Source organism: Lepisosteus platostomus, chromosome 22 (genome assembly GCF_059453375.1).
Source record: "Lepisosteus platostomus isolate fLepPlt1 chromosome 22, fLepPlt1.hap1, whole genome shotgun sequence".
NCBI classification, from domain to species: Eukaryota; Metazoa; Chordata; class Actinopteri; order Semionotiformes; family Lepisosteidae; genus Lepisosteus; species Lepisosteus platostomus.
Genome location: NC_142632.1, coordinates 15,961,482 through 15,978,666, shown reverse-complemented (window position 1 = coordinate 15,978,666; position 17,185 = coordinate 15,961,482). Strand labels below are relative to the sequence as shown.

The following is a 17,185-nucleotide window of genomic DNA, read 5'->3' as shown; positions in this document are numbered from 1 at the left end:
TGAAGTTCTTTTCAGTTTTTTTTTTACACGAGTTGGTCTTTTTATATGCAAGTCCGCCCTTTTATTGATTTCATAGAGGTGGAGCATGAACAGAGATGAGCAGAGCAAAGACACACAGGAATTTGCTTGGCCCTGCACTGACTATAAATTCATAAATATGGGATGTCTGACAGATGTCTGACAACTTAAGACCGTGTGCAGAAGGTCAGTCAGTTATTTGTGGATTGACTCCTGTAATTTTTCAGTGTTTCAGAACTGATGCATTGTTATTTAATCATTTAGCATTTGAAAATTCATTTCCAGTTCCATCCACTTTATCCAATTCAGGGTCATAAGGGAGCCTTGGTACACCCTGGACAGCATCGCAGTCCATCACAAGGCACACAAATTCACACACACATACCAAGGCTATTTTTTTCAGAAATCAATTAACCTACCAGTATTTCTTTGGACTTTGGGTTGATGAGACCTACACGAACACTGGGAGAACATACAAAGTCCATGCAGATAGCGCCCCAGAAATGGAACTCAGCTCGCCGGCTCTGCAAGGCACCGCTGCATCACCATGACATTCAGTTGTTCAGTCTAAATCTAATAAGGGCAAAATGAGCTGATGAATATAAAGAGATAGAGTGCTCACTACTTCTCTTTAACTCACCTGGCTGAGAAAATAGTCAGACACCAGCGCATTCGACAAAGACGTGAGAAAATTGAAATGAGAGATGGAAGTTTAACAGAAAAATTCTGCAGGGGTGGCCAACCCCTGTCTTTAAAAAACACAATCCTGCAGATTTTACACATTTTTCTGATGTCAGCAATTTGTAAGTATTTGGAAACATTAATTTTGACCACTTAAAGCAGCTGATTTTGTCGATTAAAATAGTTTAAAGATCATTTGAAATGAAAACCCCAAGCTCAGCACTTCAGACAATGATTGCACTACTTAATTTGTGATTTGATCAAAACATTTTCCAAGTCTTTATAAATGAATTGTTCATTGGTGACAGATTACTTGTCTTATTCAATGAAGACAGACAAGCGCTTGCAGACTTTAGAAATAGGTGAGCTAAAGACAGACTCTCTGCAGGGGCAGAATTGGAGATTCCAGTAGCAGATCATTTGTATTTAATTATAAACATGATTTGCATTGAATACCACTAGTGAGCTGAAACCTAAGAGATGCATTTTATGTTTAGAGAGAAAGGCATAAAAGATCAATGGAATATTGAAATCTCTGTTGAAATCTATTTATTTTCCAGTAGAAATAGTATAAGCATCTGATTTATGATGCACAGACTTTTTCAATGCTCAAATATTATAGCTACAGTACAAGATCTCATATATTTGGAGTAATAGCAGGACAGCCAAACCATATAGATGAATTAACAGTTTGCTCAGGGAGCTAGGTTTTAATATACTGTACATTAAAATAAACAGAAATTATTTTTTATCTCTTTAAGAAATATATCAAAATATTATCTCTTATAAAGGAATGTATCAAATAGCCCACTTTTAAAACTGTGTATGTAAATATACTTAAACTGTTACAGCATACCTCCATAACTGCTGAGCCTGTTGAGTAAAAAAGACTAGTCCTGTGACTAGTCCTGTGCAGTTCTAGAACACCTTTCAAGTTTCAGCGGGATTATATCACTGTCACATACTAACAGTATATACTGAAAACAAAAAAACATATTTTACAATCCACCTCTCTAAAATCTCCCCTTCGGATTCTGCACCAGCCTCAGTCACCTGAGCCAAGAGCCCCAGATCAGTCAGGCGCAGTCAGAACAGTTACTCATCCGATTCCCTCCAGTAGTGCTCTGGTTCCTGTACTTCTACCAGAATGAAGTCAGTTTCAGCTCCACTGTGCCAACTTGGTCTGGACAGTGATTGTGGGGCTCCAGGATATTCATAGAAAGGGAAACAAATGTTGTTCATGACAAGCAAATGAAAGAAGCAGCTCAACAATCAAAATATTTGCATGCTGTTTTCTTTTTTTCTTTTCTTGTCTGAAAAGCTGCCATCTAACTTCAGAGTGTATAAGCAGTGGCCATCTACAGAGCAGCCCCTTTACCCTCTCAGTCAATAAGAATTAGCCTAATGTGATTCATAAACTCCCTGGATTAACATCTCTTGCTTGTGATTGTATTTATTTTTTGTTCAGTTGCGGTGATTTTCTATTGCCCCATAAATCATGCAGCTCTTTCCGGGAGTTTCTGAAACTTTTATTTTTTCGGGCTCTTGTTTCATTAGCTCTTAATGATTAAGACTCAGGGAAGGTTATTGGGAATAATGAATCTCAGCAGCGCCTGAGACTGTGAGAATTAATCATCATGCTCGAGCTTTTGTTTGTGTACAGGCTGGACAGAACAGCTGTTGCTCACTTTGACCCCTACAGACGTTGTGGAATAACTAAATGAAATAAAGACATCTTCTTGGTAACGTCATATTTTTCCATCCATTTTCTTCTAAGTAAAAGTTTGAGAGGAAGCTGGAACCTATTGGAGGAAACAAGGCTGGATATACACACACACACACCAAGGACATTTTCCTAGAAGCCAAATAACTACTAGTAGTCTTTGGACTGTGGGAGAGAACCAGAGCAACTGGAGGAAACCTGGAGAACATACAAACTCCACACAAACAGGAATTGAACCCAGGGCTCCAAAACTGTGAGAAAGCAACGCGAACCACTACACCACCCTGTCATCCGCTTCATATTTATCCCCAAGCAATACCTTTGTTTGCTGTATTGGCTTTTCTGATGTGAAAGTCCTCAGGGGGTACATATGGACGTTCCTCCTATCCTCTTGTCCAATTAACATTGACCCACACCCCTTTTTTGTGCTATTCTTTGGTTTTGTTTTTGTGCCATCTATCATATCACTGGATTCCCAAGGTTCTGGGTCACCAGAGCTGGAACTTTCTCTTGTCTTTTGTAATATGTTTTGAAAACGCAGCATAAAAGGCGACGATACTAATTAACCAGAAGCATTTTTTGGTCTTGAGTGGTCCTTATCTAAATGGAAATTTCACTTAACCCCTAGAGAAAATGTTGAACACCTACAGTCCCACAGCTCAGGCGAACCTTTGCAATCATCAGATAAACAGTAAAGCATCTTGTAAAAAGGTGCTTCCAATTTTTCCAAATGAGCAATAACAAAATATTAGCTTGTTAAATCAGTGACTAAAACCTTGACTTGGAACACAATCTTCAGGATTCATGCAGCCTTTTCAAGGATAAATGTTTGAGTTTATGCAAGACTGATTTATGCACTCACTAAAAAAGGCAGACATACAGTAAGTCCAATTGGTATACACTGGTCTAAGCACAGCTAATAGTGTGTACTGAGTTTCTTTCACTTTTTTCTGCAATTTATGATTAAGTTCTAGGAGGCATGGACAAGCAGCTTTTAAAGTGAAGGCACACAGAAGCTTTAACCATTAGTGGCAGCGAGAAAACATTCTACTCAATCATCCATCAACCATGTTCTTGCACTTTTCTGAGAACCTTTTGTTCCATCCCCCATTAAAGTACATTAAACGCTAACCATAATGCACTTCTAGACTTCCATTTTCCAATGCCGAGTTTAAATTCAAATGGAACGACTTTGATTTATTTTTTTTCTCCTGTGTTGGAAAGCACTCAATTCACCGCATGTTCCTACGTGGAATATGAAGGAGCCCATTTTTGTAACCATTAGCCAATAATGGCCCCGTGTCTGTGAAGCTGCTTCATCAGTGACTGAAACCCCAGCTGATCAAACTGAACCCCATTAACGAGGCTGGGAGAAAATGAATCAGGAGACACTTGATTTACAGAGGGAACTCTGAAAACTGTTTTAACCTTTTGATTGCCCAATGATCGCAATTTTGGGAAAATATGAATTCTGTACTGATGGCTTCAGAGAAGCAAGAGTATTTTGCTTAATCCCTGCCCCAGTCTCCCCCCTGCTATTAATAGTACAGAACTTCTAGCTTCCATTCAGCCCCTAACCCATTCCTCTTCCATCTCTACCAATGCAGTGATGTCACTGAGAGGCAATTAACTCCTAATGTTTCTGCTGGTCAATGACGTAAAAGGCTGTAATTTGCCTTTATAATTCTATGTACTTCATCTTTGAGTGCATTAGCTGAATATATACAGCCCTGCAGAGCTTATTCTTGACTTTGCAGAGCATACCTGATCTTTCAGCCACAAGTTCCCTGTTTGAAATTAAAAACTACAGTGTACAGTATGTCTTCCATTAGTTCTGCTGGTATTATTGTGCATACTGATTGAAATGTAGAATCAGATTGCTGTTCTGCTTTTCTTTGATTAGAGTAAGGTTTCTAACAACTAAACATATTTTAATTAGTGCCTGAGCTTTGGATAATCCAACATGGTAAAAATGTAAATCTCTTTACTTGTATTCCTATACAGAAATGCAAAATCAATACCTGAATACTAATTGCAGAGCTTTCACTGTCAGCAGTGGAAATAAGCCTTTCTGTTTCTCGTGTGTGACGTGCAGAGTGACCCCGGACGTTTGCTGCTTCAGTGCAAAATTTCCTTGACTTGCCAGGATCGTGAATGAAGGAGACACAGATCCCACACTGCTCATCTGCAAAAAATGAAATTTGAAGCCCGGCTGTGTTCCACATCTCTGCTATAGGTTCAAATCGTGTGGGGTGCGCTTTCATGCTTCAGTGAAAGGCCCCAGCTGTGGAAAAATCTACAGGAATAATTCAGTAGCCAATCAAACCCAATCTTCAATCTTTGGGAGGTGGGAAGAAATATGATACCTGTTGAAACCCCATGCAAACACGGGCACCTACGGCAGGAATTAAACCCAGGAGCTTTGAGGCAGCAGAGCTACCACCTTGCCACCCTGGTATAATTATCTTCGTGTGGGCCCTGTTTCCATGGTAATTCAGTTGATTCTAAAGAAGAGGAGGCTGTTAAAGGATTAATTGAGGTTAGGAAGTGTTATTGTCATGAAGAATAGTGGTTAAGATTTCTGAATTCAGAATTGAAAGTGTTGTAGTTTCAGTTCTCGTAGGTACAGTAGCACTTTCACGCTAGTTGCTTCAGTAACATGCTCAATAACTGTGTTCCACACTTAAGGCAGTGCTATTTTTTCGTGAAGAAAACCATACATCAAAAATGCAAGGGCTAGAGTATGTATAGAGTATATATATATTTATTTAATACTTTAAAGTTTTCAGGGTTAAAATACTTTCTTACTACACGTTCAATATTGCTAAATATTCCACATGGAAAACAACGGGATAAGAATGTTGTAAATTGAACGTTGTAAATTTAATATAACATGCAGTCATTGGTAACCTTTCTTCAGTATGCACAGAACTGCATTGTAACCCTTCAAAAAAGGAGAGAGCTTAAACACTGCCGAAAATAAGACACAACACCAGCTCGTATAGAATATTAACGTTAAATATTAAAGTAAGTCTCACTCCTTGTTCATGAATTTCATGTTTACAAAAATCGTTTAATATCACTCTATATATATAGTGCATACTGTGTAATACATATATATATTCCTGCGCGGCTTTTAGTATGGATTGTCTTTTGCCATTTCAACGCACCAGTATCAATATAGAATGAGCAAGTGGTCTGGAGGGTCACAATACAGAGCACTGTTATTGCTGTGGTTTTTTGTCTGTTCTTGTTTTGCCTAGGATCTATGGAGACATCGAGGCTATGCCTCTTACTGTAAAAAATCTGCATGCTGTTCAAATTTTCCGAAATCAAAATCCAGATGCTGTAGTTTTATAATTCGCATCCTCAGGGTCAAATAATTCCCGGACACTTCCACTAGTAATTTCTCCATTTCCGTGCTAATTGCGCTTGTGGGAGAGGCAGCTTTATTGATCCTGTGTTCTTACTGGTTAAGGGCGACGGGAGAAAACATTAATTTCCGATAATGATTTCACAGAACGGCTCAGGTTTGGATGGTCAATGATTTTTTTTGCCTTTCGATATTTGGATGAAGGCACTAGCTAAATAATAATAAATAACAATAATACTGTACATAGGACACACAAGATCAGAAGGGTGTTCAACATCCGGAAAGCCAGGTGCATAATTTGACCTTCACACTCATCTGCCAGCAGGGACAGCATTTCAAACAGAGTAACGACTTAGCTGTCTGCGGGTCACTAAGTACTGTATTTGTTAGTCACTGGGCATTATTGCTGCTCTTAAACACATTCCATCTATTCTTCTGACTTTGTATGTACATCTCTATACAGGTCCGCACTGTAGAAGTCCACAGAAACCCGGGCTGTTTGTTTTACACAAGTACAAAATAATGGGTTTTGTGGCTGTAATTGATGTTGTTTTGTAGTCAATTAAGAAGATTCATAATAGATAAATTGAGTCTGTTGGTCTTACCTTCCTTCAGTGTCTTTCAGCTGTAACCCTTTAATCACGACTAAGTGCCATGAATTTGATACAAATGTTTTCATGCTGTCAGCCAAGACAATTTCCAAACAACTTTTGTTTGCAGTTTTAGACAAGTGCAGTTATCGCCTTGCACCACAGGACTGCTTTGTCAAAAATGATTTAACCCCTGGTCTCACTGTTACAGCTAGCAATTAACAGCCTATTGATCTGAGTGACACAAACCTCCAACCGAGTGATTGTTGTTGATCTTGGTGCACAGAAATTTAAAAGCTTTGGTAATTTCATATTGTATAAAAGTGCTTTCCAGAAGCAGCTAAATTCATCTTGAAAAAAACAGAGTAAATATTCCAAATGTTAGTACTATGGTCAATCCAATTATTGCTTAAACTCATTATGAGGGTTCAAATAATGCTTAAGAAACATTCTACAAAAATTTCAAAAATAACTTTTTGGCTCTAGTGTAAGTAACTAGTAACTATTTTACTAATAACTAACTCAAACAAATAACATTTAACAATAACAAATAATAACCAAATTAAAAGGCTATTTTTTCCCTTAAAAGGCTCATGGTATCTGAAAATTATTTTAAGTGTTTAGTGGTACAAAAAGAGTAGTTCTGGAAAATATTTAGAGTATAAGAAGTAGAAATACAAGCTGGCATATTTTTACACATATTTAAAACCTTTCAGTGGGGCAAAGGCTTAAAAGATCAAATCAGCAGCAGCAGTAAGGGCTTGAAATAGTATATTCACCAACTAATTCTGGATCTGAAGCTTTGAAGAATTGTGTTAGAAATTAGAATAAATGGCACATGCAAATGCCTACAAACCCCTAAATCCACAAGGGTAAATTACTTGAAAGCAGTTTAAACAGCCAAAGATACGTTATCTCCACATAAGCCATTAGTCATGTACTGAAACAAAGCTCAATTTGAGTATAAAACTCTAGTATTAAACTAAGTAGCGCTCCATCCATCCATTCTCTATCTATTTTATCCAATTCAGGGTCATGGGGGAGCCAGGGCCTATCCTGGCAAGCAACTGGCACAAGGCAGGGTACACCCTGGATGGGATGCCAGTCCGTCACAGGGCACACACAGGCAAAAACACACACATACTCCACCAGAGTCAAAGCCAATTAAACCACAAGCATGTCTTTGGACTGTAGGAGGAAACCAGAGCATCTGGAGGAAACCCACACGTACAATCTCCACACAGACAGCATCCTAGTAACTGAACCCGGGGCCCCGGTGCTGTGAGGCAGCAATGCCAATCACTGAGCCACCATGCTGCCAACTATGCAGTAGTATAGTAGTTTGATTTCTACTAGGTTATTATGCTGTAAAACCTTAGAAAGATGAATTCTCTGAAGTTAATTGATTGCTTTTACAAAACGAAAACACTTTGCAAGTATAGGAATGAAAAAGCCACATTCCAGTCTTAGTTTTCCTATATATACATTTCTAATAAAATTTCTCTATTTACTGAAAGTCTTGCAGACAAGAAAGAAGAATGATGTGAGAGAGTTAAAACATTGAAAATGCTCATGCCTCTTAAGAAGGGAACTTCAGTATACTGTGTGTACAGTATCTGAAAAAAAACCCTTGGCACACACGGAGAACTCCCTGTTCATCATAGTTGTTTCATTTCGGGGGCAATATATTGTCCAGTAAAGCAGAAAAACAGCTAATGTCTATACCAAGACACTGGCTGCCTGCCATCTGAATCTGTGAGTGCAATTTTTGAATGCCAGGGATCGACAGCAATTTGAATGAAAGCAACAAGAAGGCTGAGCTAATTGCATGGAAAAGGCAGCATTGAAGCAAGTGTGACATTCCTTCAACAAATTAGGTCCAGACACTGAGCAGAAGAAACACTGTCTCTCCTCTGTACAACATGGCATGAGATACCATTGTTTGCAAAAAGAATTCAAAAATAAAAATCTAAAGTGTAAGTATCCCTAGTAAGCCAGAAAATTATCAGAGTTTGCCTCGATGATAAGCTGTGACATACCTGTAATCACCATAGTTTCTCAAGAGGAATAACTGTCTTGTGCATGTCTGCTCAGATCTTTAAAAAGTGGTGTTTGAAATCAGGCAGGCATGATTTACCAACCTTGACACCAACAGCCATCTGACAAGAGGAAAAGGGACACCTTAACAATCAGTACAGACAGCCTGGTGATTGTGCATCTTTAAGTGGCCAAATCAATGAGCTTTGAGTGGCATCAATAGGCTGACTTTGATTCCCTCTCCCACCATCTATTTTCTGTGCCGGCTGTTCTAAGATGCACAATTAGCTCAAGAGATCTGTGAACAGACTGCATGATTAGTCATGGGGTGGGGCTGCGTGGCACTGCCTACCAATGCAAATATGACACAACCACTGTGTGCAAGGCAGTGGAATCCAAAGACAGGATCCTGCTCACAGAGCTGGTCTTCAGATCGTGACGCTACAAGGAGTTCAAACAAGTCTTTGTGGCACAGATGCTCTCCTATCAGCACTCTCGACAGACATCAATAGCTAAAGACTACTCAGTCCAGAAAGAGTGGGTTTATGCCGTGTATTCAAATTACATGAATAATACACATCTTCAGTAATCCTCACTGGGACTCTGGGATGGACTATCCAGTCACTTTCCATAACTGCCTAGTCCAATATACTGTAAGCTCACAGTGACCCGAATGGGCAGATAAAGACCACCGGGAGAGATACACCCTGGACTGGATGCCAGCCTAGAGGAGTCTACAGTACATATTGCTTTTAACTTAGAATTAACATATCAAGTGGAGTTTAGGTACTCCATTGTATACAGTTATTGCTGGAATGTGCATTCTGTAGGTGTTGAATCCCAATACATTTTAACGATTTAATAAGCTCATGAACCGTGCACTATTAAAAACAAATATTTGTGTTCATTGATTTTTAATGGAAAATCAATACTTTCCCAGAACAGCAGATAATATAGGATTATTTTATTATGAGGGGAAAATTCTTCAAACTAGACTCAGAGCTGCATGTTTTTTGCAGAATTTTGCCCTGGGGCTGTTGCACAGGCTGGCTGTTTCATTGATGTGAATTTACCACAATCCCTGCTTTTCATTTTAATTACAGACAACAAACAGAATAGATGTTTTCTAATAAGATAAAGTCTATTAGGATCTCATTAAAGAGGATGAATAATTACTTGCTAAGTTTCCGCGCACACAGAATACGTTTTTTTTGTTCACGAAAGATGTACGCACCTGACACAACGTGATAAGACAACAAAACAAGCCAAAAAATGTGTGTGGGATGAGGGATCTGATTCAAAAATTAATGGAAATAAAATTAAAATAAGTACCTGCGACCTGTGATTCTCCTGTGTGTTTAAACATTGTACATTTAAATTGCATCTACAGTATTCCCAGCAAGCCACTTACAACAAAATCTGCAACCCAAAATTACCCCCCAGTCCCCCCAAATTCAGCCACTAGCACATTTTTACAATAGTTATTCACTTCAGGAGTACAAGAGAACAATGCAAGACTGAACACTCCTTGAATATCAAACGGTATCACTTTGAAGTGAGGATTCAGAATTCCATAGAATATGATACTGTATACACTAACACATTAATATGTGACATTTTACACTCCTACCAAAGATTTTAATTTACCTTAAGACATTGTTATCACAATTACTTAGCATTTTCATTGTTTCTCATTCAAATGCATTCTGAATTTGATTCATTCAGTAGTAACTAAGACTGGGAATGTTAGACACTGTAAGCCGACAATGTGTAAATATCTCCTCGGAACATGTCCTAATCTTCATTGATGTTGACCTAGTTGTCTAACACGTGAATGTGAGTTCTGGCCAGAACTGTAATTAGTAAAATGGCCCCCACACTAAGCTTTTCAATCCATCCAGCCATTTTCTAACTACTCCTTCCAGTTCAGGGTCGCAGGGGAGCCAGAGCCTATCCTGGCAAGCCAAAATGATCTAAGCCCTGGTCTCGCGGTTCTGGCTAGCAGCTAACGGTGGTGAATGACAGAGGACACCCTGGACAGGACACACAGACTCCAATCCCTTCAATTCCTTCTAAAGAAAACATTGGAGACAAAAAACTAAAGAAGTACAGGTACAAAACAAGTCAAGGCCATGCAGCATAAAGTAGTAACGAATGCCTTTGGACGAGTATCCACCCATCCTTTTTCTAACTATATACAGTATAGTCGTGATTGAGCAAAGCAGGATACTTTCTGGTTTTTCTAAGTGTTGTTAGTCGTATTTTCCTGTTTCCAGTATGATATGTATACGTAATCAAATCACCAGTTAACTGTGATGGGTTTGGCAGTACCCACTGCCAACAGCAATCTTACCTTTTATCAAGAACCTTTAATTCCCAGATGGAGAATGTTTATTGACAAGAGATGTTGAATATCTAGAAATGTGTTATGTGTTTCAACAAATGACTGTTGATTACTTCATTCTCCTTAGAAATGTGTCTGTCAGTAATTTAATTGTATTGAGAGAGCTGGCAGGTTTAAGAATTTTGCATTATGCATGTTAATGAGTTAAATGGTAGTGTGGTGCTGCAAATTTGTCAATTGTTTTCATATTCTAAAAAATATACGATGGCAATCGAAGAAAAAACGAATTGGTGTTCGATTTGGTATCGATTTGGTATTTTATTTAAAAGAGTACAATTATGAGAAAGATGTCTGCTAAAAAAAAAAACCTTGCTCACTTTTATCTGCTCATTTCTAAGACAAAATAAAATTTCACGAGAGCAAGAGCTCTCTCCACTGGTAAAAACAAGATACATTGTAATTGTTATAATTGTCAGCTTTGCCAGAAAAAGCTTTGAATGCAAATACTATATATTAGCCTTAGTGTAATAAATGTTTGTTTTCCTTTGGGATCTCATATATATTGAACATTGTGCATTCAAGACCAATATAACCTTTAAAACTGAGGCATACCTTGCTGAATTAAATTATAGTAAACTATTGATCAGAAACTACAAATACAAACTGTTCCTAAAAGGAAAAAGACAAAAAAGAAAACTCTTTCCCATTTTTCATATATTTAGATTTTTAGAAGATGGAACCCATGCATTTTCTGTGCTGGGGAGTTCCATACATACTGTTGGCATATTTGTGCTATTTAGGTCCATTTTTGTTTTATTGCACTATGTATAGTCAATTTGTCTTCTCTTTGAAGATAACATCTGTTAGGTGAGGAAAGCTTTTTTGGGGTATTATTACTTCTTTGTAGAGTGAAGGAGTACAAAGTCAATACCCCCAACATTTTTATAAAATACTGTACTTACAATATGGAATAGTCTTCTTTTAATATATCCAGGTGATTATTGCAGTACTATGAGGAAATAAACAGTAGCAATGTAACAGGCAGTAAATTCCATACAATAGATGAAAAAAAAATGAAATCTGAGAGCAAAATGCTGTTTGATGTGTATTAAATGCAACATGAGTGGTGATGTTCTTTTTACCTGTCCTGAATACTGTTGGTTGAACTCAACAGTGTGAAATAAAGCTGTTATCCAATGATGCAATGCTGCCCTCCAGTGGAAAAAGAAGACTTCTTTCTTATAAAAGAGTTGTGGCAGGCAAAACAATTTTCTAAGTGCACAAGCACCACATTCATGTGCTAAACTCGGTAATCTAGTGTGTCAGCTTTTGTTTATTAGCTTTTGTTAGAATGCAGTGTTGATGTTCAGACTTAGCCAAGATGCTTCACAGTTGCAGTAGACATCCCAGCTTTACAAATGAGTACAGGCCTTTACAGGGTCACAGATCTGACATTTGCTTGCAATTGCCTTGAAGGGTAATTCCTATACTTCTGATCTGATAACATTGCAAAAACCGTGCTAAGGTCTAACATGTACAGGTATATACCAAATCATAGGTAAATGCACCCAGAAGTCAGTACCACTCCAATTATTTGCATTTATGGTTAATTGTATTATAAAACCTATTTCTATCCCAAGGGATTCTGTTTTAAAGCTGTGTAGCTGTGTGTGTCCAACAGCCATCCTGAAGCAGGAATCCTCTATAGTTTGTTTACATCTCAAAACCTGTTACAGAATATCTAAATTCAATTGAAATTTACTGTTTATTTGAACAAAAGCACTGCAGAATTATTTCAAAGTGACACAAACCCTATTGGTATGTCTTTTCATTGCACAAAACAGTTTGACGAACATTCTCTTATGCTTTACTTTATATTTCAGCTGTAAAATGTGTGTGTTATGTGTGTGTTTACATACACCAGTGGCACACAGCTCCGGTTCCAGAGGTTTTAAATGTCTGAGATCTTGTTTCCCACCTTCTTTCTTAATGACCTAACAGAGTTCATATTTAGCTTAGGTGGACCAATCTAAAGGTCAAAGTTTTTCAGCTACTGGAGATCTGAACTCCGATTTCTTCAAATACCCTGTCCAGCAGGTTTTTTTGGACACCATTAAACCACGAGTTTCTAAGGATGAAACAATTTAATTGTGATCAGTTCAGCACAACAGCTGTACTGTGATCACTTCGGCAGGTGACTTTTACTAACGTAAAAAAAATATCCTTAAGCCCTCAAGGAACAGATAAACCAGATTACTTTTTAATGAGTTGATTACTTATTGATCAGTAACAGGTACTCCCAATATCTAAAGAGAAGGACATTTAAGACTAACTGTATTTGCGTTCACCAGAGCAAGACCTACCGAACCCTGATTTACACTTTCTCAGAAACGAAAACACTTTTACATAAATCATGCATAACGATTGAACAAAGACTACAACTCTGTACAAACTCTGTAGCTATACGTGTTTGTACTAAATGTTTGGTTGTTCTTTTAGTGTCTTATCAGCACTGATTTATCTGGTAAAACAGTTCAGCGCGAATGTTAAGGGAGCATGTGGCACCTCCACTGAGTTCCAGTCTAATCAGAGCACAATCTCTTCAATCTCATCATTGAAGCTGTCCGAGACGGTCTTCCCATGGAATTCCCGCAGGTGGCGCCGCAGAGCTGGCTTATGGGTGAACTGCATCTCGCAGTATCCGCAGTGATGCGGCCGGGCGCCACTGTGCAGATTCATGTGGTCCTGGAGGGAGACCTTCTGGGAAAAGACCTTCTGGCACAGGTGGCATCGATAGGGCTTGAAGCCCATGTGGCTGCGCACGTGACGCTTCAGGTTCACTTTCTGGGAGAAGGTTTTCCCACAGCGCAGGCACAGACACACTTTGTGCCCCCTCATGTGGACTACATATTTCTCCAGCAAGCGGAAGACACGAGAGCAGACTCGACACTGGTAGGGCCCTTTAAACAGCTCTTCCTGGGGAGCTGCCCTGGACCCCTCAGCCTTGGAAGAGCTCCCATCCTGGGCAGAAAAGGCAGAGGGAGGCTGCAAGCCCTGAAACTCCAGCTCACTATTCAATACGACCAGGTCTTCTGCATTGACCCACTCGGCCAAGCGGTGTCCGGAATCCACCTGGCTGTAGACCCGGGGAGGTTCCAGGGAAACCACTGCACACTCGTCATCCTGACCCTCAGAGGATTCAGCCTTTAAGTCCAACTGAGACGGTTCCAGAGAAATGTGTGGAACTTGATTAGCTCTGCTTCCTGTGTCCTTCCTGGCACTGGTTTCTTCCACTTCCTGACTGGCACCCTCTCTTGGGGAGTGTGGCTCCGGATCCCAGAAGGGAAGTTTCTCCTGGGCAAGGCTGATGCCACTTACAGAGAAGTTGGGCTCCAGGTACTGGCCTGCTGCCTGTTGGCACTTCTCCACTACATGCCCCATCTGCAGGTAACTGGCTGCCATGAGGTAGCTGATGAGGTCTTTCAGAGGGAACTCCAGAACTCCGGTATAGCAAGACTGCAGGAGATCCAAAGCTACTTCTGGCCTCTGGCCCAGAGACACAGAGGCCTCCTTGGAGTCCTTCAGCAGGAACTGGTCCCTCAAGAAAGAGGAAGAGGCTGCCAAAATCACCTTGTGGCCCTGGAAGGCGGTCTTGTTGACGTGGACCGTTACATCACAGAAATGTCCGTGTTCCCGCAGCATGTTCATCTTCTGCAGCATCCAGTTGCCGTAATTCATGAAACGGAAGTGGATGTTGGGCCCCTCTTGGGCCATAGTGGTCAGAGCTGCTAAACAGATGACCTGGAGACGGGCTGTGCTGGAAACGAGGAAGACGGAGACATTGAAATAAAATGGCTTGATAAGAAATATTCCAGACGTTTTTCATTGATTTTGGATTTTCATGGATCTTTTTTTAAAAATAAAATGTTGGCACACTCATTCACAGTTGGTAAGTACCAATCCAAAATGTCAAACCTGGTCAAACCAGACCCATGTCTATTATTTGAGTCAAACTAACTTCAGTAACTTAGACTCCTATAGTCCAAGTGTGACTCAATGAGCCTCAGATTCCCCTTCAATCCCTGAATCTCAGGATCACCAAATTGTGCCCATTTCCAAGGGTATGTTCAAACATTCAGTACATAGAAATATTACACTGTTTGAATAAATAAGAGCTGAGTAGCATCCACCCATCTCCTAACAGCTTCATCCAATTCAAGGTAACAGGGAAGCCGGGGCCTATCCCAGCAAGCAACGGGCACAAGTTAGGATACAGCCTGCGTCACAGGGCACAAACACACAAACACAGACACGCACACACCCACACCAGGACCAACTTTCTCATAAGCCAATCAGCCTACCAGTATGTCTTTGCACTGAGGGGGGAAAACCACGTGAACAACAAACAAACTCCACATAGACAGCTAATGCTGACCGCTGGGCCAGCTGAGTAGCAGTCCAGCCTAATCTTATGGTGTAACAAAGCGAATGAAACTGAAGAAACGCGCGCTTACCGTCATCACTGCTATCAGACACATAAAAATAATCCTTGAAGCTGTATTAGTCCTGTTTAAACTAAACCGAAGGTTTTACCTGTAGAAATCCCAAATAACATGCTGGTAAAATCCAAATGAGAACAACTCGGTGTTAAGAAAAAGAGTGGGGGAGGAAACAGAACTTTGCTGGTCACTGCATGCGTTTGTGTGACTTCCTATTGTATCAGTTTTATGTGAATGTTACAAATTATTAGATTGTATCCAATTAGTATGGTTGCTTACACTCGAGACCTCAGGTGGAATCTAGTTTCTATAGGTTTCTTTTGGTTTTCTATTGTACCTGCACTATTCACCAAAAAAAAGATGCGCATCAATTGACTAAATTCAGCGCCATTTGTTTATAATGTGTCATCAAGATTTTATCTTAGTTATTGACAAATCCCATGCATTTGTAATTACACGTGGTGTACAGTACGTCTACCCGCAGTTACTCCAGATCAGTCCTGCAAATCGGCGCTGAATCGAGAAACAGTCTGATGAGGTTGAAGCGCGTAGTTGGCGGTGGCACAGACTCAAAACGACCCCGTTAAGAAAACAGATCCTTTGCTAATTCCATCATTAAACTGAGTGTGGTACTAAAAGCAATATAAGAGATTAATGTATTTCCAAAAGAATTGTAGATTTTATAAACAAGCGTACCGCGGTAGTGACAGGCGTTTCTCTGCTAGAAGCTTCTAGCTGATTCTAGCACTGAAATGGCAGCGGCGCTGTTAGATTTAAGCATTTAAGTATCCCTGTGCTTAAAACGTCGCATTTAAGTTAAACTCTCGGCGTCCGTTCTTGTTTTTTTTTTATTTTACCTTGACGTCTTCAATTCAGGTGTTAATTATACTTTTTGAAATTGGACTTAATTGGTTGCAATCTGGTTAAACCGCACACCATGACGAAAGCTAAAGTCTCTTTTTTCTCTATATTTAGCATAATGCATGCCGGGAGTGCAGAGCGGAAGTGTTTTTAGGCATTTAAGAAACGGTGTTTAAAAACTGCTTTCTGTGTCTTGAAGAAGCCCCTCTATGCATTTATTCATGATGTGCCAATAGGCTGGGCATTTGATTTAAGAAAACTATCTCGCGATTGTCTTAAACGTTTAAATACTGTACCTTCTGTCTTTTTTCTGCCCAAGGCACTGTTCTTTCGAGGATATCCAACAATTTAACCAATAAAGTCTCTTTTGATTGTTATGTTGAATTGGAATTGTAAGGCATAATGCATATGCAATTAAATATAAATAGTAGCTCTACTTCTTTTAGGATTTAAATACTTAAATGTATATTTTTTAAAACCTGTAATCGTTGTGCTTTAAAAAGGGTTTCATTCTGTAGGGTCCCTAATTCCACAACGTGTACTGGGACCAGCTAATGGTTTACAGGCTTTTCCTAAACTCACGATGCCTTGTTGTGATTTTGTGGTTTGCACGATCCCCTTTTGATTAAACTGTGATTGTTGTTTGTCTGGATTGCAGTTTTCTATTAATTTAACTTCATATTTAAACAAATATCAGTTCTTATGGGTTGTAATGGAAATCTGGTGTACAAACTCCCGTTTTTCATGACGTACAGTACTGCCTAACTAATTTCGCAGCCCTAATGGGACACCGGGTTACAGAAAATGCCTATTGGATAAGGGTTTCTGTTTATTCAATGATTGATTGCATACTTGAAGGATGAGATTGAGTGTCGCTAATAGCCTAAAGCCTGAAAGCCCTGATAGTCTTAAAAAGCACTGCTTAATTTCCATCCTAAATACAATTGCCAACTGTCATCCTTTTTTCAATAAGTTGCGCTGATTTCCCAGCATATTTTTGTTTATAATATATATATTGTCCACTATCCTCATTAGTGAAAAACTCTAAGTTACAGACTT

The 17,185-nt window shown here is 39.4% G+C and overlaps 2 protein-coding genes across 8 annotated transcripts in view; one reads left to right on the top strand and one right to left on the bottom strand.

Moving 5' to 3' along the window:
• Nucleotides 1-17,185, top strand: part of clip2 (CAP-GLY domain containing linker protein 2) — a 99,920-nt gene that overhangs the window by 45,682 nt on the left and 37,053 nt on the right. The gene's annotated exons all lie outside the window — the stretch shown is intronic.
• Nucleotides 12,518-16,237, bottom strand: LOC148643647 (zinc finger and BTB domain-containing protein 26-like). 3 transcript variants are annotated; one of them, XM_088616159.1, is made up of 2 exons: nucleotides 16,123-16,237; nucleotides 12,518-14,583 (listed from the first exon to the last, which is right to left on the bottom strand). In XM_088616159.1, the coding sequence occupies exon 2, from the start codon at nucleotides 14,538-14,540 to the stop codon at nucleotides 13,353-13,355; it is 1,188 nt and encodes a 395-aa protein (XP_088472285.1). In that variant the 5' UTR covers nucleotides 14,541-14,583; nucleotides 16,123-16,237; the 3' UTR covers nucleotides 12,518-13,352. The 3 variants fall into 3 exon arrangements, with proteins under 3 accessions (XP_088472285.1, XP_088472283.1, XP_088472284.1); XM_088616157.1 differs by having other exon boundaries at nucleotides 15,962-16,235; XM_088616158.1 differs by lacking the exon at nucleotides 16,123-16,237 and adding an exon at nucleotides 15,281-15,952.